This window comes from Amaranthus tricolor, chromosome 7, assembly GCF_026212465.1.
Source record: "Amaranthus tricolor cultivar Red isolate AtriRed21 chromosome 7, ASM2621246v1, whole genome shotgun sequence".
Lineage (NCBI taxonomy): Eukaryota > Viridiplantae > Streptophyta > Magnoliopsida > Caryophyllales > Amaranthaceae > Amaranthus > Amaranthus tricolor.
Window position 1 is genome coordinate 7,461,607 of NC_080053.1, and position 25,048 is coordinate 7,486,654.

Below are 25,048 nucleotides of genomic sequence, written 5' to 3' on the forward strand. Positions count from 1 at the left end.
GTTGTTACTAACAGCGGACCACATTCAAAGTCAACAACACTCAACTGAGTTAAAAAAGTCAACCTAGTAATTGCTTTGTGTTGGTAATAGCGGATGATTGCTTGGTCGACTTTTTTGCCTCACTTTTAGTAATCGCTGTTGTTAGCAACAGTGAAGTATCACAAGCTTGGAATGGTAGACGTTTATTTTGGGAAATAAAATTTTTCCAAGTCTTTTTGTGGAATTTTCTTCTAAAAAGCTTATTTTGTTCAAAATTTTCGCTTTTTCTTGGATTTTTTTTACAAATTCTAGTGAGAGACGGTCTCTTTGAGAGACCACATCAAGATATTGTAAGTAGGTATTTTACTTGGTGGGCATTAAGAATACTGTAAGTAGGCATTGAGGATGATGTAAGTATACATTAAGGATGATGTAAATAGGCATTAAGAATACTATAAGTAGACATTTACGGACTCTGTAAGTATGCATTAAGAATATTATAAGTAGTTATTAAAGATAATATAAGAAGGAATTAAAGAGGATATAAGTAGGCATTATGGATAGTATAACTAGGCTTCAAGGATAGATTTAGTATGCATTAAACTTTAATGAGCTGTGCAAAAAATGACGTCCCTCAATCTCATTTAGACTGAATTTTTTTTCTGTTTTTGGGCAGTTCAAAATGTGGTTTAAAAATTGTTTATTTGAAAATGATTCAAACAAAGCAATAATAACAAATAAGAGAAATTACTATTATCATTAATTCATTGTCATCAACCATAGTATTTTTGAAAGGATTAATTATTCATTTAAACAAAGAAAAAGACCATACTTTTCTCATCCAATTTTCCTCTCTGTCTACTTTATTTGTCCAGGATCGGGCAACTACGCCCCAACTAATTTTGACGCTTATGTTTGCTTTCCTTATGAACCTCGTTCCCAGATTTATTCAATTTATGAATTATTATGGTGAGGCCACCGCAAGATATAATTTGTTTGATCATGATTGGATTCCGCAAATTTTTATTTTTGAATTTTATTGTGGCCTTGTCGAGCTCTAGCGAAAGACCAAAAAAAAAAAAAAAAAAAAACCATAGATGTGGTCTCACATTATAACTTCACGTTAAACGGATCCTCAGTAATGCAGGAGCAAATCACATGGCAAGGTGAGGCGAGGCAAAAATTAAAATGATGGGCGAGAATTTAGGCATTTGATAGAGTCTGTCCTATCATCTATAATTACATCCATTAATTTCAAAATGGAGTCTTAACCAAGCCGTCCAAAATCAAATCACAACGGGGATACACAACACTAGCAAGAACAAAGAGAAGTTAACTGAGCAAAAACCGTATTTTACAATTTTCTTCTGCTAACGGAATTCTACACGCCTTATATGTACACTAATGAAAAACTGTTGAAACTCAGCAAATTGTCACAATAAGTATCAGTGAACATTGACATATCTGTGTCGAACACCATAAGTTCTCTGTCAATGGAAAATGTCCACTTTCTCTGGTTTGCAGTTTATGCATACATCAAGCTAAAATTCAGTGTCAAAGCAAGAGACCAAGACTCGGCTGACCATTGACCTGGCAAATGGAATGTAGCTCAAACTGTACCTGCAAGCACAGAAGAGATTTACTGATTAATGAGTAAATGGCATCATAATCCACAAAGATACAACTCATTTGTGATTCATTTTTATCTCTGTTTTAATCATCTTATAGCCCATCTAACAAAATCTTTTGGGCATGACGAAACCAAAAAAGAGTCCATTACAAGGAGGAAGGAACAACAAAGTAAAAATAAATCAACATGATCTAGGTCTGAAGTAAACTAAGACAGGTATGATTAAGCACCGAGTACATGAATCAGTAACCTGACTCTTCCAGTAATTGTCAACATAAATGAACACCTGCTCTTAACAGAAAAAAATATTTTCTAAAATGGAAAGTGGCTACATTAATGTTATATTTGGATGAAGAAAATGGAGTGAAAAGAAGAGCAGGAAAATGGAGAGATTGCATTTCTTTTATTTGGATACCAAAAGGGAAGGGGAGGGAAGAGAAGAAAATTGGAGGAGAACTAGTTCCTATTTTGCACAAAACAAATTCTTCCAACATTGAAAAAGGGTTATAGATCAAATCTATGAGAGAAAACAAACTATGTATGTATTAAAGAATTAATCAGAAACAGACACAACAGTCGCCGACTGAATTCAGTCTATCAATCTATCTAAAAATGCCTGCCTCTACAATTTATAAGAGGTAATCTTAAAAACATGAAGCTCGACACTTACAATATGTTTCCCTATTTTTATTCAGCAGGTCTAACGAGACCACCTAACCGTGATAGCAATAGCCCAATCGACTAAATTATAATTTTTTACAATAGAGATTAGTAATAGATCAATTTAAGGTCATAATTAAAATCTTTAAGGTCAAAATTAATACCCCCTCCTATTTTTCCTAGTAGTTTGAATTACTTTTGGGCTACTATTCACTTATCATTTTTAATTAATATTTTATTCTTAATCTATACGCTAAATCATATTCATGTAGGATCTTCTTTGATTCGTCTTAATGCAAGAATTATTAATATCAACTTTTTATAATTTTTAATTAAGGATAGTTAGACATGGCTAAATTTTGTCTCGACTAGTGTGAAAAAGCTAAATGGGACCACTAGGTTGAATAGGAGGGAATAAATTTTAAAAGTTAAAACTGATCATTTATAATTTATAACTTGAAGGTCAAAATTGACAACTTTAAGATTATAATTGATCTCTTTAAGGTTATAATTTTAATTTTTTATTTTAATTTATCCATTTAAGGTTTACTTAAGCTGAAATTGATCACTTTGATGTCAAAATCGATACCTTTAAGGTTAAAATTGTTTTTTTTTTATTTGAGTTTGGGCCAGCCCATTAATGAGGAGTTCTTGTAATTTTTAATTTTAATTTTTTATTAACTATCATTACAATACCCTCCGACTGAAGAACAACCTTGTCCTCAAGGTGAGATTTAGGAAATGTCTTCATAATCTTCTCATAGTTTTCCCACGTAGCTTCTGATTCTGGTAAGCCTTCCAATAACACCAGAATTACTCACTATGACATACTTGAAGAATATCCAATGGCCAGACTGGTCTTTCCAAGTGCACACTTGCTAAGGGAGGATATCAGATACATGAAAAACTGGATGAATGCAGCTAGTAGCGAGCAGGTCTAGTTTATAAGCAACCTTGCCCACACATTGTACTATCTTGTATGGCACTTAAAATCTAGGGGCAAGCTTCTCATTAGGCCTTGACATCAAGTAGCGTTGTCTGTAGTGTTGTAATTTAAGATATACAAGATCTCCTTCTGTGAACGACACTTCTCTTCTATTTCTACCGGCTTAATGTTTCATTTTATGTGGAACAATATTCAAGAAATAGATTCGACAAACTGGAGATTTGGCAGATTAGAATTTCCAATATTCAATGGGGAGGAGCCCAATGGGTGGATTGTTATTTCGAAGCTTCAAATTTTATCGACTGATGAGGAGGAAAAAACTGAAGCGACGGTGGTCAAAGGGGGATGGATGCATTGTCGCGGTATCAATGGGAAAACAAAAGGAACCTATCACTAGTTGGAGGAAATTGAAGCAAATGATGCTCCGCCACTTCCGCGGCAGAAAAGGCAGTTCTCTCATAGAACAATGGCTTACTATTCAACAAGAAACGGCGGTGGAGAATTATGAGAAGAACTATATTTAGTTTGCATCTAACATTGAGGATGAGGTTAGTGAGGGGTTTTTGGTAGCTAACTTCATAAGGGGGCTGGAGATAAGGATACAAACGGAGCTTCGATTGATGGACCCAAAAACAAAGGAGGAAGCAATGGAATGGGCGGTCAAAATCGAAGAAAAGCCCGCGACAGCTAATGGCTTCAAACTATACTATAATCCAGAACACAATATAGAACCTCAAAACTCATTCCAAAACCCAAATCAAACCTACACTTACTAAAAAGGAACCCAAACACAAATTTCTACCAATAAACCATCCTACCAAAACTACGAAAAAAAACATGACCCACACTCTAAAATCTCTTATTTCCGAAACCAGCCAGAGAATACTCATCAATTGTGGGAATTAGAGATGGCAATGAATCCTGAACTTGGCCCGAATTTGTCAACCGGACACGTTTTGGCGGATCTGGATCCCATATTTTTTGCACACGTCGAATCTTGGTCGGATCCAAATCCATATATATATAAAAGCTTGGTTCTCACAGTGAGATATATATATATATAAGCTTGGTATATAAGCTTGGTTCTCACGGTGATAACCAATTTGTCTGATAAAAATGTGTTACTTTTTAACAAAAATTTGTTACTTTTGGACAAAAAAATTACTTTTGTTTTAAAAAATGGATGGTACTTTTTAGCAAAAAAGTGTAACTTTCAGAAAAAAAATATTTTCCAAAAAAATAAATATAATACAAAGTCACTCGTTTTTTTTTCCAAAAAGTAACCTTTTTATGTAAAAAGTAACACTTTTTGTGAGTTTTTTTCCAGAATTTTTAACTTAAAGTAACACTTTTTCACCTAAATGTATCATTTTTTATTTTTAAAAAAAGTAAGACTTTTTTGCCTATAAGTAACAACTTTTAGTAACAAAGTAACACTCTCTTGTCAAGCAGAGGTTCTCACGGTTCTCATATAAGGATGGTTCTCACTAGAACTTCTTCATACATATATATATATATATATATATATATATATATATATATATATTGATTGATAATCCCAAAACAGTGAAGTAGGGGCAAGATAAATGGAGAAATGGTGGTGCTAATGATCGAACCTAGAGCTACCCACAATTTTATTTCGCCATTATTGGTGAAAAAGCTTCAGTTAATTGTTACTCCCACAGAAGAGTTTGGGGTCACACTTGGACCAGGGGAAACACGCATGGGTCAAGGAGTTTGCAAGGAGGTAGAGTTGAATTTTGGGGCAATGTGTATCACTGAAAATTTTTTACCTTTGGATCTGGGACATTTGGACATAATTTTGGGCATTGAGTGGTTCGCAAAATTGGGCACATTAGCAACGAATTGCAATACCCCCTTGACGCAATTCAATTAAAGGGAACCCAAGTCATTCTTAGAGGAGACTTTTCATTAGAACGTTTGAAAATTACGTTGAAGTCCATGATGAAAACAATTAGAAAAAAAGGTGGAGGGTTGTTAGCATTGAATTAATGTTAGGAAGAATTCAAGAGGACAGGAGAGTGGGGGCATTTTCTTCAAGCATTCCGGAGGAATTGGTAGAAATTCAATGATAGGTTGTATTGTTTGAGTTACCAAGTGGTTTGCCACCTGAACGGAGTAAACAACACCAAATATATTGGAGGGGTCTAGTCCCGTGAGTGTTAGCCCTTACCACTATCGACACATTTAAAAGGCAAAACTGGTATGTTGCAAGCGAGTATAATACAACCATCTCAGAGTCCGTTTACGAGCCCAGTTTTATTCGTGAAGGACGGATCATGGATAAAGCTTTGAATAAAGAAACAGTGGTTGATAAATATCCAATTCCGGTGATTGAGGAGTTGTAAGATCAGCTTCATGGTGCTAAAGTCTTTTCAAAATTAGACTTTTAGTCGGAATACCATAAATTCGGATGAAGAAAGAGGATGTGGATAAAAGACGTTCCGAATACACGAGGGCCACTATGAATTTTTGGTAATGCCATTTGTTACCAACGCCCCCACCACTTTTCAATCCCTCGTGAATGAAGTTTTTCTTCCATTTGTTCGACACCTAGTTCTAGTATTTTTCGATGATATACTCATCAATAGCAAAACAATGAGTGAGCACATTCAAAATCTTGCTATTGTTTTACAGCTTTTGCATACTTATCAGCTATATGCGAATAGTAAGAAATGCGAAATCAGGTGTGGAAGTGTTGCATATTAGGGGCATATGGTGCCTGCAAAAGGGGAGGCTATAGATTCGGATAAAATACAAGCTATGGTTAAATCTGAAGGAGTTATGGGGATTTCTTGGGCTTACGGGGTATTATAGTGTTTTATCCATCACTTTGGTCATATAGTTGTCCCTCTCACACAGCAATTGTAGGACAATTTTGCTTGGAATGAGGCAACTAATAACGCTTTTTCAGCGTTAAAGAACGCTATGCTCACAACCCCTGTTCTTGCGATCCCAAATTTTTTCATTCCTTTTGTCGTTGAGGCAATGCTTTAGGAAAGGGGATTGGTGTTGTTTTATCCCAAGATCGCCACCCTATTTCATATTGTAAATACGGGGGCAAGCCCAACCCATTTATGAGAAGGAACTTATGGTCATTGTTCTAGCAGTTCATTTATGGCGACACTATTTGATAGGACGACAGTTTGTAGTGTTGACTGATCAACAAAGTTTAAATTCATTTTGGAGCAGCGTGAACTCGGGATTGAATACCAAAAATAGGCTAGTACGTTGCTGGGATACATGTTTGAAATGAAATTTTGTCCGGAAAAAACTAATGGGGAAGCTGATGCTTTCTCTCTCCTCACTCACTATTTTTTGATACACAGTGCAACATGCTATGCATCACTAGTTGGGTGGATTCGGGACAAGTAAACCTTCAGGTTTCGCAGGGTGTGGCATTAAGCAAACTCAATGATGACTTGCTATTACAAGGGGGCACCATAGCTGGTTTTACAATATCCAACAATCAACTCTTTCATAAAAGGCGTTTAGTCCTCCCTTGAAAATCCTAGTTGGTTGATAAACTTCTTGCCGAATACCACATGTTTGTCGTAGGTTGTCACAATGTAGAGTATAAGACTTATTTACAATTTGCCGAGGACAGGTACTGGAAGGGATGCGCAAACAAGTAACTCGATGTGTTTATGGATTTCGTGGAGGCTTTGCAAAATTCCAAGGGTGGGGTACCGTTTTGGTAATTGTGGATGGGTTATCGAACTATGCTCATTTCATTGGACTTAAAAACCCTTTCACAGTTTCGACAGTGGTTGCACGTTTGTGAAGGACATGGGTTTCCATCTTCAATTGTGTCCGATCGTGATAAAGTCTTCATTAGCTATTTTGGGATTGAACTATTTCGATTGCAACGCACATCACTGTTACATAGTATTGCCTATCACCCCCAAACAGATAGGCTCTTGAAACTTACCTTTGTTGTTTTGTGAATGGCCAGACTCATCATTGGGCTAATTGGCTACATTGGGCAGAATACTGCTATAATACATCTCCCCACATGTCCATCAAAATGGCTCCATTCACAGCTCTATATGGTCGTCCACCTACATCCATCTTCAAATGGAGTAGACAACGTTGATCAGTGGTTGCGGGAACGTGATGCCATTCTGGATCATCTTCGTTTTCATTCCCTATGAGCCCAGTAACGTATGAAGCAATGGGCCGATACTAAAAGACGTGATGTCCAACTGGAGGTGGGGTAAATGGTTTTTCTCAAACTTCTACCATCTCGGCAAAATTCATTGGCACGACGACCATGTGATAAACTCTCTGCTCGTTATTACGATACCTTTGAGAAACTTGAAAGAGTGGGTGACGTTGCTTATCACTTACTTTTATCCCCGGGGGGTAAAATCATCCAGTGTTCCATGTCTCTCAACTTAAATTGGCTAGAGGAGCTGCCTTCAATCCAATTAAAATACCCACTCAATTGTCTCAGTCCTTGGAACTCTTAGCAGAACGACAACCAGTACTTGGTGTTCACAAGGATCTTCATTTTGTCCATGCAGCATCTAAAGTTCTTATGAAGTGGCAGAACCAATGTAGCCAGGATCGATGATTTGGCCTCCGACCCCCGATCTGAATCGCACGACCCTAATCACGGGTCACTAGCGTTCTAGAACGCTTGGATTCACGACCTAGAACGTTGAATCAATCGATCCCAAAACCCTAATTACAATAGTGAAAAAAAAATATTACTATAAAAAAATACTTACTGATTGTTTATTGTTTCTAAAATAAAGAAGATGAAGGGAGGAGATGATAACTTGATAAACAGTTAAGCACCATTGCAGTTCTAATATGGTTCCAATATGGTTCTTTGTGATGTAATGCACCATTCCTTACACTTAACACAGTAGGTAACACAGCAAATGTGGGAGTAGGTACCAACTTAACTAACAAAAACACTAATCCAGCATTACTAAACAGAACCAAAGATAAGACCAATGTACCTATGAAAGATGTGATGTGTTTCAAGTGTCACGGCCATGGACACTACAGAAACGAGTGTCCTAACGCACGAGCTTTCACAAACGTTGAGTGGACTGAGATACACAGCAGGGAGAGAGAACCTAGAGCTATGTTAGTAGCCAAGGATGGGGAGGAGAAGGTTATACTACCACCTACACCTGCAGATGAACCAAAAGGTTCATATATACTGACCAACCTGGGCACACTTCAAAGAACTAAGCCAGGAGACACTGAGAGCAGTAAGTCAGAGGAGATTGTTGAACGGATATACCCTGAGGAAGGTAGCTACCACTTGCTTGTAAGAAGAAACTTCCATGCCACACCAAAGGGGAAACAAACTGATCAGAGGGAAAGTGTGTTTCAGACCAAATGTAGGGTGCAGGGTAGAGTTTGTGACCTTATAATTGATGGAGGAAGCGAGACCAATTGTGTGAGCCACCAACTAGTGCAAGATCTGAAGTTGAACACTAGAGACCACCCTAATCCCTATAAACTAAGATGGTTAGATAGCAAAGCTGAGGGTTTTGTGAAGAAACAATGCTTGATTAATTTTTCCATAGGTTCATATCATGATGAGATATTGTGCGATGTTTTGAACATGAACGCATGTCATATACTCTTTGGAAGACCTTGGTAACACGATAAACACTCCACACATAATGGGTTTACTAACATCTATACCATCCAACATGAAGGGAAGCTAAAAGACCTTATACCCCTACCCCCACATAAGACCATTGCTGCTCCTACAAAACAAAACAAAGCAAACTGTGCTCTAAGGTTGACTGTCACGAAGGAGTTCAGAATGAAAGTGAGTCTGTGCATCTATTGACTACAGAGATTAGTGAGGATCAAGTCAAACAGCAAACCAAAGCATTGAAATCATTAGAGGATGAAGCATTAGACACTGAGTTGATTAAAACTATACCTATTGATGATGTTGAATTAAACGAACTGCATTTACAAAATTCATCTACATGCTGTGAAATGAGTTTTTTATTTCATGGAAGACACGATTGTTGACATTCCTTTTGGTTGTAGGTACCATACAGGTGTTCAACAAGCTGTAGGGAAACTACAACAACAGGGAACAATAAGCGTGACTTGCACCAAAGCAGAAGGAGACATCCGAGCAAAAGGAACTGCAGAAAGGAACTTTGACTTGGATGCAATTGGACCTTCTGAATAGCTATGGGATCTCAAAGGCTTTCAACCTTAATAACATAAGAAAGCATGAAGGCGACGCAGAATTGAGGAAAATTCTGTTTAAAGAAGGAAGGATTGATACAATTATGGATAGCCTACAAACCGAGACAAAGCAAGAAGAGCAAGTAGAGCATAATTGTATCATTGCACTTACTAAGCCTACTGAGTCCACTTCTGAACTTGCTGACTTTTGCTTGAAGATTAAGGAAAATTATCTTCAACCTGGACTAAACATAAACAAGGAAGCATGGCAAGGTCAAGAAGGAACAAAGAGACGTTCCCAAACAGCAAACAAGCAGAACAAAGGGAACAGAGGCTTGTTCCCAAGACAGCAAACAGCTAGACATCAAAGACTTCGAACTGTCTGTCAGCCCACCTTGCGAACCATGGAGAGCCTAGCTTGGTGCATGTATGAACGTGGAAATACAGAGAATGGCATCTTCATACATGAAATAAGAAGCCAAGACTCAAAGATACTACGGAGAGTCCTCACAGAACCCACGAGAACAGCTACAAGGTCGTGTGTTCGCCAGATATCTGATAATGGCTGATTCCAGTGTATTAAAGCTATTGTTATGTTCTGTTTTAATGTCTTTGTATTACACGCGTTTTAATAAATAGGCACGGAGTTAGTTAAGTTTGTTAGGCTCCTAAAACTAGCCGTTAGAGCCCTATATAAAGGGACCCCCTCATTGTATCATTCTCAGATTTGGTTAATGAAATTTTCATTCAAGTAATTGTGTGCAATTACATCCCTGAGTGTGTTCTTTGTGAGTGAAGCAAAGAGGGTATTCAGTTGTTTCCACGAGGGTTAAGAGAGTGAATCTTAACTTGAGTGTGAGGAAGAGGCCAGTGGCTGAGTGAAGGTCAATTGTCTCTATCCACGACATAGAACCATTCTCAAGAATTGTTCTTGTCACCCTTCTATTTCATACAAACAGAAGGCTTTGTGTGTGTTTCATTGTATCAAGATTGTTCTTGGCATTGTTCTTGGAAGGATTAATCGGGTTCTTGGATCAACCATCACCATATTCGCATCACCTGGCCTCCTAGCTTCTGGTCAATTTTCTCGGTCCAATGCATGGTAACAGAGAAGTCTCTTAGTTCATTCTTTATTACTTCATTTAGTCCACGCAAGAATGCTCCCAACATCATTGACTCCGAGATTTTATCAAGATGCATCACTTTTTCTACAAACATTCTTCTATATGTTGCGCTCAACTGATAACCATTGTTCATACAATCCCCTTCATCCATAGGACCAAAATGCCTTAAGATAAGATCCCTCAGTTCCTTCTATCTTGCAATTGGAGTTCGCCCATTCTGCAATTTGTACCATACCAACGCCTCTCCTTCCATGCTCACTACTGTCGCCTCTACCTTCTCTTCATCATTCAATCTGTAGAAGGTAAAGTAATTTTCAGCTTTCATGAGCAAACTTTCTCGATTTTCACTGTCAAAGATGGGTAAATCAAACTTTCCGAACTTCCAATATGAACCTCCTCCCTTCGGGGTACCAACCACTAACTGTTTCTGCATTTGAGAAATATATTTCTTGAGGCATTTCTGTCTCTTGCTTCTTTTCTTGCCCAAAATCTTAGTCAGCGTGAAGGTATTGCTTTCGCCTAGTATAATTGTCTTTTTCCAGTAATTTGAACTATTTTTCCATGATAATTGCCAGTCCTTACCATCGAATCTAGTTTTTTGGACAAGTTTTCTTCCAATAATTCTTGTTTCTTGGACAACCAATCCTGCATGTTTGAACATTCAGAATAAAGGTGTCCTGGAATTGCTTCCCTTAGTAGAATCAATTATTGTTCTACCGGTTCAATTCGTTGCAAATTAGTCGAACAACCCACTGGATCAAGTGGTATTGCTCTGATACCCGTTGTTATAGATCGGATCTATGAGAAAAAACAAACTGTTTTATGCATTGAAGATTGAATCAGAAACAGGCACAACAATTCTGCAACCTGACTGAAATCAGTCTTTATCTATCTAAATATGCCTGCCTCTACAAAATACATTATTCTAAGAGCTAATCCTAAAAACATGAAGCTAGACAGTTACAACAGATTCTCTATTTTTACAAGCTCCTTGTAACAGAAAATTCTAATTAATTCCAACAGATTCTGCTGAGCTGACATTATTGGTTGTCAATTATTTGCTCTATCCAGATATGTTTTGTTAGCCTCCTTTTATAGGTTAACAAAGCACTTGAGTCACGCTTGTTAGCTGGCATGGTAGAAAGAGTTTGAAGGAAAACATACCAATCTTCCCCTCCCCCCTCCCCTCCCCCTTTTTTTTTTTTTCTAAAATGTTATCCAAACATTGTTCAAACTTTTAATCATAACAACTTACCAAGTCAAAGCACCAAACTCCAAGATAAGCGCCAAGAGTGTCAATAGCTTGTTATGAACCTGTCCAAAGTGATTAAATAAAAATAATAAATGACAACAGAAACAAAGATATGAGCAACAAAGAAATTAGACAAGTATATGCTTACGTAGAGGGCGCAAAATAGTGCAATTATCATACTGGCAAGATACACAGCAGTTGCATATATACGCACAGGATCAAGCATCATAGTCACTTGTCGTTTGGGGCCTATAAGAAAAGCTGTGCTGCCACACAATATCGAACATAAATTCTGGTCAGATTCTTGAAGGCTTCTAAGCTCTAACTTCAACTTGGATGAAAAACATTTGAGTTGTCCATCAAGCCAGCTGAAAAGCTCATCAAAATATATATGGAGGCAAACTACAATAGATGGAATGGGTAACAACATCATACAGCTGTAACAAGAAATGATAAAACAGACAAAAGATATTATTAATGAATACCTCCCAATAGCAAGCAAATTTCCAAAGGTGAAAGTGATACCAAACTTTATCGGGTTGAAGAAAACAAGCATGGACTGCACAATGAAAAAAAGATGTCCATGGTTAGCAATAGAAAAGAAAATCTCAACAATTGAAAATAAACATTCTAGCGCCTCTTGATGTCTATTTATAACTGAAATGGGATCAAATTCCTGACTCTTAGCAGCAGTCATTTTCTTTGCTATCTCTATAGAGTGTGGACATCCATATGACCATATGCCAGTGGGAGAAGTAATTGACAGAGTCCAAGTTCAGGTTGTAATTTTTTTGAGTTGTGATTGAAAGACATTGGAAAAATTACGTAAGATATCCTGAACTTTGGCCAAAAAAGTTTTTTTAGTTGAACTTCAGTAATTACATTGGTTGAGATGAACTTTAAACGTAGTTTTCATCCAACAATTGACATCAGGTCACTTGCTGACTTAGCTGTACGATACACACGGCCATTGCTTTGACGTGTTCGTACACATAGCATATCTTTTAAAATATTTTTTTATTGATTGATTTAATTTCATTTCATTTATTATACTTTGTTTTAATTAGTTTTTAAATTTTATTACTATATTTTATTTAAAATTATGTTTTTTAATTAGTTTTTATTTTTAATTATCCTGATAAATTTTAATTATTTTTTCGATTAGATTTTACTTTTTAAAATAAATTATTCATTAGATTTTGTTTCAAATTAGATTTTAATTAATTTATGAATTAAGTTATTTTATATCATTCTGTCGACCACAACTCTTCCTTTCCCCTTTCCCTTCCTTATTCAAGTCCCCCGTCATGTCCATAATAAGAAGCTTCAATACAACCACCAAAACCCAGAAATCAAAAAACCTTCAACTCATCAACAATGGCGTGAATTACCCACATTTATCTCCCATTCATCCTACATTCGAACCCATTTGAGGGAGGGAGTGGGGTTGGCCAGATATTGAGCTCCAACGAATGTCCAAAACTAAAAGTTGAAAATTGAATTTTTTTTTTTTTGAAAACCCGATTGAATTCATGCTAAAAAAATTAAAACAAGCAAGAATTGACCCAAAAGTAAAAATTGCAACTTTTGAGCTTATGGAATATCAAACACACTTTAGTATTGTAGAAGAATTGCTACTTCGGGGATTAAAGAATACCATAACACGGAAAATTGGAAAAACGTGGTTTTCAATGGAACTTAATTGAGATATACCCACTTTTCTAATGGTACAATTGATTTGGAATTGGGATTTGGGTTTTGAAGATATCGGTGATCGAAAAAAACGGATGAAGGAAAGATCTTGTATTAAGTCTGAAGTTTGTTAGGTTTCAGTAATAATGATAAAATCTTCCTAGATCATGTAATAAGTCTGATTGAAAATTTATTTTTCAAAAAAATTCAGCTTGAATTGTTCTCTTCCAATGACTACAAGTTGTGGTCTTGTAGTTCTCAAATTTAGTGAGCTAAAATGAACTAAAGCCTATACTACAAGACATTTTGCAAGCCGTATAAGCAAATCCATTAGAGCAGAGAAGATAAGAGGTAAGCCAGAGGGAAGAAATTATGTTTAAATCAAAACAGATAAAACTGTTGGATGAAAACTATGTTCAATTTGTCATAGTAATAGTCAAAGTTCGACCTAATAAACTATTTTATTTTGCCAAATTTCAGCGTGCCAATCAATTTTTCAAAGAAATAAACGATATTGGCTTGAATTCCAATTAAGTAAAAGAATGATATTACATCTATGTCAAAATTGCAGCAGCACAGGGAACATTTAGGAAAATACGTACTCAAAGGCCCATCCTATTCTAAGTACAATCCCTCAAAGGAAAAGCAAACAAGAATAAGAATAAATGCATAGCCAACCATACATATAAAGAGCTTAATTCATGATGATAGTAGCATAGAAGAACTAATTTGTGCTCAACGGAAGAATCAACACATCCTTGGGTACAGTTGCTAATTTGTGAACCTAAGGAGAATAATGGGTGACACAAGCATATAGTCCCTATAAAAAGAAAGAGAATTAAGGGAATTTATAATGCTATTCAGCTACATAACTATCAAATCCGAACTGGAAAAAACTCATTGTGCTATTCCCACTTACCAAAAATGTACAAGTCAGCCCAGCAATAAAGCATATGGCAAAGCCTTCAATTCTCTACAGCAAGAAGACAAAGAAATATTAATGCTATTTGCACATAACCAGATAACCCAAAAATAGGACTTGGTTCAACTACACGATAAGTAAAAGCAACATAGACGACAAAACAGTTGATACAATGCCAAAAATTGTAGTAACAAGTGAGGAGTAAGAGAGATAAAACAGAAGAGAAAGACTGGCGACAGAAGAAGAATGTCACAACTTCATCCAATTTTTTTCTGATTTGTGATTCATGAGGATTCTCAAAACAAAAAAAATACAACACCACAACAACGTTTGCCATTAAAGACTCCCATCTAGGTGGGGTTTGGGAGGTCAAATGTACACAACCTCACCCTTGCTAGTGAAAATAGATTGAAACATCTCGAAACTACAAGGTGGCTCCTTCCATTAAATTCTACTCAAGGTTTTAAAACAAACAATACCAAAACTTAATGCATGTATACAATTAGTGTTCAAATCACAAGCACACCCTAGGAGAAAAGTCTTATTTGATATGAAAGATATAGGCTTTTGTTACAATACACAATTTGAAAGCAAATGATACTTTAAATTAAATGTCTAAATTACTTTGCGTGATCAATTATGTCGCAATAAATTTCATATGCAAGAACTTACTTCATTCAATCAAAGTTTTGGATCCAAATTTTTTTTATCAATACTCCCTCTCATTAAAGGTTTGGATCCAAATTACGAACTTACTACATTCATATACAAATCAAGTCAGTTTTTGGCACATTTCTCTATAAATTGCTAAGTATACCTAATTCGTTCTTTGACATCAACGGGTATCGGAATTTTTAACAAAACCCCAACATTTTACTCAGATCAAACGCAAAAACCACAAATTACTATTTCAATATAAACCTTATTACTCCATTTTACTGATCAACAAGTACCAATTTCAAGATGATGAAAAATGGAGTACTTTCCATTGTAGTAGTACAAATAAAATCATATGAAATAAATGCATTATGTTCAATTGCAATTGCCATAAAAATAAAACAATCAACAAATATTCACAATAAAAAATTAGTCTCAAATTCAACACAAAACACACAAATAAATACTAAGTTTATCAATTGATAGAAAAATCAAAACAAACGTGAAATCAAAGGTCAGATTTCACAAAAAAACGAGAAAATAGGAAAAAAACAATGAGTATATCAGTTTAGTAAATTGCAGTCACGATCAAAATCAACCATGAAAGAGAAGGAAGACTCACCATTGAAAGCATAAGCAGTAGCCAGCATCAAATTCTACTAATTGTTTCATAGTCAAAGTTGTTAATAGCCACGTGAGGGCCTTGGCCTTACATAAAGTTGTTAAAGTAATTACAAATGTAACAAATTAGCTTTGGCGGGGAAAGTTTGTTACAAGTATTTTTCCCTTCCCTGGCAGAGTTGAGAGGGTTATATATACCCATTATGTGTTTTGATTTGATCATCAAGTTATAAGACAAATTTCAATCCTCTTTTCTTCTAATCTCTTTACCCTTCTTCCCTTTCTTATTCTCCTCTTTCACTTCTTTGTGTCAAATTCTCTGTATAGCCAACAATTGTGAGCCTCAAATGTAACTTAGTTGTTGCATTAGTGTCAGAGCCATCAAACATGTGTTTATAATTCCTAAATTTTGTGCGATGAAAGAATATGTAAAAAGCCTAAAGGAGTGTTATTCTCAATTGTCCAGAATCATACATCATTTGAAGAACAAGACGTTTCTTTGGGGCTAAAATGGATGAACTGATGGCACAAGAATCAAGAATGAATCGAGGAAGCATGGAAATCAACATTCTTGGCACACTAATTGTGTTCACAAGGTTGAATGGCTTCCACTGACAATTTGGGTATACTAAACTTGAATTTCCCCAATTTGGGTATCAATGCATTTGAGGGAACAACAAAATCTTAGTTTAATTCTTCTACTTTTGCTCAAAAAAATGGAGATTGGGAAGATTTTGTAATTGATGTGTGTGCAAGTTTCAAAGAGCATTTAGATGACAATGTGGTGGAAGAATTTAATAAATTAGGGCAAAAGGGGTCAATTGACGAATAGATGGACTCTTTTAAAGAATTGAGCTCACTTATGAGAAAAAAACCCAGGATTGCATGATTCATACTTTCTTGATAGTTTTGTGGCGGTGCTAAGCTTCGAAGAGAAATCCTTTGTAAGAACTTTCCGACATGTGGATTGTGGATATTGCATCAACTATTAAACATGCTAGAATTAAGAGTCAATGATGTTTCCATGAAAACTTATTCCAGACCATTACTAGGTTTGTATAGCAGAAGCCATTTGTGGGTGTTAAGACAAGATTTGGTAAATGGTTTAATGAAGTTTATAACTCTAGATGAAACCAAAAGATAGGAGAAATTTCCAAGACATTTGTTTCTCTTAATCCTGAGAAATATGAAACAAGAAAGGGGTTTATGGCTTTATGCTATTTATGTGTAAACCATATGAGAGGGGACATAGTTTTCGGCTTAATCAAAGACAATTATGTAACATAGATATTTTTGGTATGGATGAACAGCTTAGTAAAGAAATAGATGCTGAAGGGGAAGGCAAGTGCTCATGAGGACTTGGTTTAAACAAAACCTTGCATTTCTTTGAATACCTTAAGTGGAAATCAAGGGTATAGAACCATGAGGGTAGTTGGGTATTATAAAGATAAATCAATTCATGTCTTGATTGATTTAGGGAGTACATATAAATGCAACTGCAGCAAAAAGATTAGGAGTGAAAGTTGAACAAATGCCTCTTCAGGCTATTACTATTGTTCGGAATCAATTGGCTTGCTTGGCCAAGTTTAGAGATTGTGCTTGGAAATTCAAAATGCAACCTATAAATTTGACATGTGGGTAATTCCTATAGGAAGTTGCATTGTGGTGTTGGGTATTCAACTTGGAGTAGTGAAGTGGGATTTTAGAATCAAATCATGAAATTTGAGTATAAGTCTCAAGTTTAGTTGCTAAAATGAAATCCTCCAAAGAATGTGAAAACTATTAGATCCAGTGCACCATTCAAGGATCTAAACAATTGTGGGAAGCTCTTCATGTTGCAAATATGTGATCAAGAACAAGGAGGAAGTGATGAACTTGAGTTGAAAATGCTAATGGGTGGAATTGAGGGTGAGGTACCATATTATGTGATTAAACTAATCAATGAATACCATAGTATCTTTAAGGAACCTCAATCTTCACCCCCTATGAAACGAATCCATCATCATAAAATTCCTTAAGTGCATAGAACAAACCCAGTTAGTGTATGATCTTATAGGTATCCTTTGACACAAAAGGATATCATTGGGAAATTCGTCCAACAAATGCTTGAGCAGGGTATTATTCAAATGAGTAATAGCTCTTTTGCTTCCCCAAATGGTGTTGACTAGCAAAAGGGATGGCTTATCGAGATTGTGTGTGGATCATAGGGCTCTTAAAGATAAGACTATCAAAAACTAGTCTCCAATCACTGTTGTAGAAGAGTTGATTAATGAGATGGTTCATCGCCATTATGAGTTTTTAGTTATGCCCTTTGGGCTAACTAATGCACCAAAGGTAATTTTTATCCAACTTGAGGGAAAGTCGGAACTTTAGGCGGTCGGTAATGTGATGAATTGGGTCAAAGGGTCCAAGGGCATCATTGACATTTCACAATTAATTAGTCTTTGCGTTTTGTTAGTTAGAATAGTTGTTATTTTTGTAGTTGTTTGTTGGGCTTAGGTTATATATAGAGTCGACCTTGTAATAGTAAGACATCTTTTGAATATAGAATCAGAAGGAATTATCCTTTTGGGAGTTATTGGGCAGACTCGAATTGTCCTCTAGTGTGGTTAATATCCTGTCTTGATTCCGATCTTGGCCGGTGTATTACAAATGGTATCAGAGCCGTACGATTCCGATGACCGGAGACTCGCCGATGAAGGCATAAAATGGGAGACAGACTATTTGAAGTTGCTGAAGCAGTATAACCAGTTGAGTAGAGCCTTGCACAAACAAATAAAGACAAACATTGAAGAAATAGGAGTAGGATAGAAAATGCCAAGCAACTAGGTGGTGCTTCTGAAGAGAGGAAGTTAGGTCAAGTAGGTGGTGCTTCTGAAGTAGGTCCGGGCTGGCGGCCCCGAAACAACGGAAAGACAGGGGCGGTGAAGACAACGGTGGTGGCATGCGAAAATTGGGAAGCAAAGTGCGTGCAAAATATAGGTTTGTGGGGATTACAAAATTAAGTAGAAATGGGAAAAAAAGAGGCAGCTCATGGGTGGTGTAAGAGGTTGTCGGCGTCTGGACGCTGTTTAGGGTAGCCGAAAAAGGGGAAGTAACAGTCAGAAAAGTCGTCGGCGAGTTGGTCGACAGCCGCAAGGATGCTTGGAAGTCGATAGCAATAGTAGATTGTGTGGAGTTGTGCGAGAAAAAAGTGAGAGAAGAGAACAAAAACGGAGGAGGCGACGACGGGGAGGTACTTAATGTCGTCGGAAATTGTGAGCTCACCTAGAAAACAAGGCGGTAGGCTGGCGCGTGGAAGAAGCTGGAGAAAAAGGTTGATTTTATAAGGGTTCTGAAATGGAAGGTGCGAAATGGGTTTTTAGAATGGAACTAATGACGAAGGAGAGAGAAAAAAGGAACAAGGAAAATGGGTTTTTGGATATCTTCCTGAGAATTGTTAGTATTTCCATTTTGTTAGTTAGAATAATTGTATTTAGTAATTGTTTGTTGGGCTTAGGCTATATATAGAATAGTTTTTGAATATTGAAAAAGAAGGAATTGTTTGTAGGATTCATTGGGAACTCCAATTGGTCATATCTTGTGTTTACTAATTGATTTTGGTTATGGGTCAGGGCTGATCAGTTACACTCTTAAAATCTAAAACTCTGTTCTTCTTCTCCAAACCTTGGCTCTTCTTCTCCAAAACTCGCCTGTTAAATTCAATCAGCCAATAAGAAGCGGTGATATTCTCTGCTCTTCTTCACTAAAGCTTTTACACCATGGCCACCGGAACCCGGATCGTCATCACCAGCGATCTAAGTCACGAATCCTCACAACTCCGACACGAACGTTTCCGACCGTATACCGGAGGTCTGATCCGCGTTTTGCGCTTCACTGGGTTGGAATATGAAGACATAACATTACTTCCACTTTTATAATTCGTCGGATAAAGAGATGATGGACGCTGCAGTGGTGAGCTTGGAGGGAGATGCCTTGCTATGGTTCTAGTGGGAACACCAACAACAACCTATCATTGAGTGGGATGAGCTTAAAGGATTAGTTCTCAGACAATTCTGGCCAGCTAACCATGGGGCACTTCAGGAACATTGGCTATCCGTACGCCAAATAGGGACAGTAGTTGGGATTTCATTGAAAGGGAAAATCCTCTTGGTAAGATCTCTGAACAAATGTCACTAGGATCTTTTATGAATGGCCTGAAGTAAGATGTTGGGAGAAAGTTAAGGGTACATGAGCCCTTAACTTTGAAGCAAGCCATGACATGGGCCCCATTAGAATAGACCAAAAATTACATCCTGAAAACTATAAAGACTTGCACGTTTCTCGAGATCAATATGGGCCTAAGAAACATTTGAACCCCACTATGACCCATACTTTTAATTCCCAGTTCGAAAATCAACAACCACATAATTTCCAAAACAATTCACCATCAAAGACCTTCCAAAACACAAACCAGAACACCATCTCTCCTAACCGACCTAAAGTAACCTTGACCACCGAGAAATGCTTAAGAATAGAGCTAAAGTGTTGTGTTCCACATTTAATAAGATGTGGTCCTTGAATCATATTTGCAAACAAAAAGAAATTGAGCAAGAAATACAGGAACATAATTATAATAATGGAAGAAGAAAACTAAGGAAAGTAATATTAGTGATTTCGAGTATCAGCTACTCCAAAATCTCATGGTCATCTTTCTCATTAATTTTCAGCATATTTGAATGCAATGACATCTTTTTTTATTTATACTACTATTAACATTGGACACCTCATAATTAATCTAAAACAGATTCATTCGTTATTTCCTCCCCTAGATTTCCCTCATATATTGCATGAGCTAATCCTATTACAACCCCCATCAATTTCCGTTATAACCACATCTTTACTTGTTATTTTATTCTCCAGTGCCAGCTCAGCTTGTGCCATCTTAGCAGTAGCATTCTTCTTTTTGTTCTTCCTTGTAAACGTTATCCATGGTTTGTTCTTTACATAGGGCATAACAGATTTATACTAACATAATAAGTAGAATGCAATGTTGGCCATAGAATTAGAATTATATATCAAACGAAATGATTCATCGTCGGCTTCTCTAGGCATCATATCGAGCATGTAACGTGGTTCCAATGTGAAAGCTTGAGTTTTAACTGACAACTTCTAAAAAAAACATACAAACTAGTTATAAAACTACTTACACTCCAGCTTGCATGCTTATTCACCATCAAAGAATTTTAATCACCACTTCCTATGCTATGATGAAAGAACAAACCAATAAAAATATACAAATGGACAATTAATACCACAACACATAAATATTTATGTGAAAATATTTATACTTAAAAAAATAAGATACATGTATGCTTGAAGTTTTTATTGCCATTAAAAAAATTGCAATATACTCTCAAAAAGCTACTCACCAAGTTAGCATTTCATATGGCATCATTTTTTTATTATTTCCTCCATTAAGGACTAAGAAACTAGGTTCATAAATTATACTCTATCAAAAAAAATAATAAATCATATTTATAATTCAATTAAAACAATCAATACTCATACCATAGTCATAAAAGTTGAAATAACATATTTATGCTAGTAAACATCATACCTATACCAAGCCCATTATTACTAATGCATGTGAAATAATCAACAAACACTCATGAACATATGATATAACCAAGCCCTAAGTACCCATACTCTCCCAGCTTTGATTTCAAAAATAAATTAATAATTCAATTTAAAATGTCATTTAAATTAGGCACCACTGACCTGACATGAAAACAAACTCACCAATATCTTAATACAAGTTATTTCCTACCGGACGAACATAGTACTATAAACTACGAGTCTCTCTCAAGATTTTATCCTTAAGATACCAAAAAGTAGAAGATTAACATTAACGACTCTTATATAAGATGCTACCATCCTTAAATACACAAAATCTCTTAGCTTTTCCCTCCTTAACTTGATCTCCAACCTTCTCTAACCAAGGGTCACTAGATTGGTTTGCTAAAATTTCTTCAAATATGGTAGGTTGGACACGTAAGGCAGCTAATTGAGAAACTAGCTCTCCATACTAATATTCTTGATATTCCACCTTTCTACGTCTCCACGCAACTATTTACGAACAATCAAGGAAGCTAGGGAGTGGTCAATTTATTCTACTTAAAGCATCAACTACCACATTAGCCTCTCATGGTAATTTAAGTCTAAATCACAATCGTAAATCCATCTTCGTTGCCTCATATTCAAATCTTTCTGCATATTAAGGCACCGTAAACTCTGATCAGTAGAACTTTTACACTACAATGTATATAAGTAAAGTACCAAGACTCAAAAACAACAACAATGCCTGCAAGTCATAAGTCAAGCACTTAACTTCACATGGTTTAATTTGCCTAAGTGCATGAGTAATCACCTTCCTATCCTCCATCAATACACATCCTAAACAATTTCTTGAGGCATCATTACACACAAAAGTATGTAGTTAAGCTATCTGAAATTGTTAGCACTAGTGCGGTAGTCAATTTTTCCTTCAATGTTTAAAAGACTACTTTGCACTCCTTAGTCCACTCAAATTTTCTGTCTCTCTTCAAACTAGTCATTGGGCGAGCAATATCGTGAAGTCCTTCACAAATCTTCTTTAGTATCATGTTAAACTCAAAAAGGCCCTTACTTTAACCACCCTCCTCAATGTACATCAATCTCTCACCCCCTCAATCTTAATTAGATCTACAAAGACTCGTTTAAACACATAGTGTCATTGAAAATAAGGACCTTGTTGACGCAGAAATTGCCACGTTACGTGTGTCATGTTTGAAAGATATATATAGTGAGACTGTGATCCCCAAGTCCGTGCCTATCGCAAAAGAGTGCTTACCCGTCTTTCCAAGTGAGATCCAGGGATGTCACCAGCTAGACTTTACAATTATGCCGTTTGGATCGACCAAAACCGCAAAAGGAAGGAAACTCGGGTGTTACAACAAATCAATCATATAATCACAAAAAGTCACCAAAATTAATCCCTAACACAAAATACAGAAAAAACCAAACAACTAAATTTAACGGATTACGAGATCAAGGGTTTGAGATCATGGAAAAACGACAAGAAAAAAAGAGAAAAGAGAAAATAAAAAAGAAAATACGAGCAGACCTGTTTGGTTGATAAAGTACAATTACGATTAAAATCATCCATAAAAGAGAAGGAAGATTCATCAGTAGAAGCATTAACAGCAGCAGATTCTTCATCGCTAACTTCCATGCCGACGAGCATTTTCATCCGTTCAACAGCTTGATGACTCTTCACCTTCGCAAATGCTTCGTTAATCTTCTCCATTATTTCTTGAGATTGAAGTTGAAATGTCCGTCTGAATACTGGAGTGAGGGTAAAGAGAGAGGATTAAAGTGGTTGTTGCATCGTTACTGAGTCAGGGGATAATGACGATATGCTTGTAATTTAAGCGTTGTGTTACGGTGGTTACTGGTTAGTGAAGTACTATTATAAAAACGCCTCCAATCCAATTGTTAGTACCAATATATATAAATATAATTTTCATAAATATGTAATAATAATTGATTATCTGCGTATTAAACTTAAATAATTTGTAAATGATCTTAAATATGAGGAATGATATTGTTTTATAAGTTAAATATAATAGAATTTATTAATTTGTCTATTATGTGTAAAATCTTTTAAATAAATTTTGTATTTTTTGTCATTTCCTAACTTTGTTCATCATTTATAATCAATTTTTCCACTAAACACAAAAACACTTAAGTAGTGGTGTTGAACTTAAATCTTATGAATCTAATTTAAATGTTATTTCTATGTGTTATTTTGTTTAGATGGTCTTTCTTTACAACACTATGTTTAAATTCAATTATCCATTCGACATTTACTTTTGATATTACTATATATCTAAATAATAACATAAATAAACCTATTAAAATCATTTGACATTATATATAAAATTTTAAAAATAAAACTAATAATTTTAATGGTTAATCAATAGAAATAATTAGTCTTCACACATATTATAGATAATCAAGATACTTTTAGTTAAATACTTAGGGATAAAGTACAATCATGTAATGAGAAGATAAAGCTCATGAAAATTGAAAACAATCATGACTAAATTTTTTCTAACCATAACTATATATACTTCCTTCGTTATGAAATACTCGCTAGATTTTCGTTATTGACACGATTCATTGTTCAAGCTTATTTTATATATTGCGGCTAATGTGTAAGAAAAAATATAGTCAAGTGGGATCTTGTTTGAATCGTCTAATCGCATACTTTCATGATATTATTTTTTAATAATTTTTAGACGTGTATAATTCAATATATAAATTATCAAAATAAGGCATTGGATTGCATAAAAAGTCAAATATAGCAAGTATAGTGAAATACCAACTTTCATGTCAAACAAATCAAGATTGACCTAATTTTTGTAAGTTAATGGCTTAAAAAGCCTTTAAAAGGCTACTAAAGACATAATTTCGCACATATACTATTTTTTATCAATTATTTAAAAACTATAATAGTTACTAATTAATGTTGTTTGACAAGTTTCATGTCAAACAAATCATGATTGACCTAAATTATGCAAGTTTATAACTTAAAAAGCCTCAAAAAGGCTACTTTACACTTAGTTTCGCACATTTGCCTTTTTAACGTGTGATTCCTAAATTTATATAGTATCATTATTTGACTTGGTCTTGACAGCTAATTCAAAACCTTGAATCTGGATAAATTCTAATTTTATTAAATGTTTATATTGCTTAGTTTATCTTGTCAAATGTTAATTCCTATTTTTGTGAATCATATTTTGAATATTTTTAAATTGTTTTAAGTGTATTAATGTATTAATTTAGAGTTTTTTGCCAACTACACCGTTGGAGTTTAGGCTTTTTACAAATAACAGCCTCGAACGTTTTTCTTTTGCAAACAACAACCTTCAGAGTTATGAACATGACCACTTTGTTGGATTCAAGTGAGATGACTTGCTAAACAAAAGTTGACCAAAGTAATGGCCATTAACTTTCAATAAAATTTATTAATTTAACTTAATTTACCTAATTACCCCAATTAAACCCCTCTTCCCCAATCTCTCTCAACCCCTCCCCAATCACCACCATTCCCCCACCCTAACTAGTCTTTAACCTTCTTCTCCAACCTTTCTCTACCCCTCCCAAATCAAAATCACCACCAGCACCATTCCTCTTTCCTCTTATCTTCGTTATTTTCTTCAGCAATTACTCAAAGAAATCCACTCAAAACCTACCTAAATTTTAGCCATTTTAGACCCAAAACTACTCAAATAATCTCCTAATTAATCATAAATCACCTTGAAGACTCAATTTTTTAAAATTA

The 25,048-nt window shown here is 35.6% G+C and overlaps 1 protein-coding gene across 1 annotated transcript; it reads right to left on the minus strand.

Annotated features, from left to right (window-relative positions):
- Nucleotides 1-1,067: 1,067 nt before the first annotated feature.
- LOC130817556 (uncharacterized) lies at nucleotides 1,068-23,176 on the minus strand. Its single transcript, XM_057683324.1, has 6 exons — nucleotides 22,826-23,176; nucleotides 14,401-14,454; nucleotides 12,275-12,348; nucleotides 11,938-12,055; nucleotides 11,793-11,851; nucleotides 1,068-1,599 (listed from the first exon to the last, which is right to left on the minus strand). Exons 1-6 carry the CDS (start codon nucleotides 23,006-23,008, stop codon nucleotides 1,521-1,523), a joined length of 567 nt encoding a protein of 188 aa, XP_057539307.1. The 5' UTR covers nucleotides 23,009-23,176; the 3' UTR covers nucleotides 1,068-1,520.
- Between the last annotated feature and the right edge of the window lie 1,872 nt (nucleotides 23,177-25,048).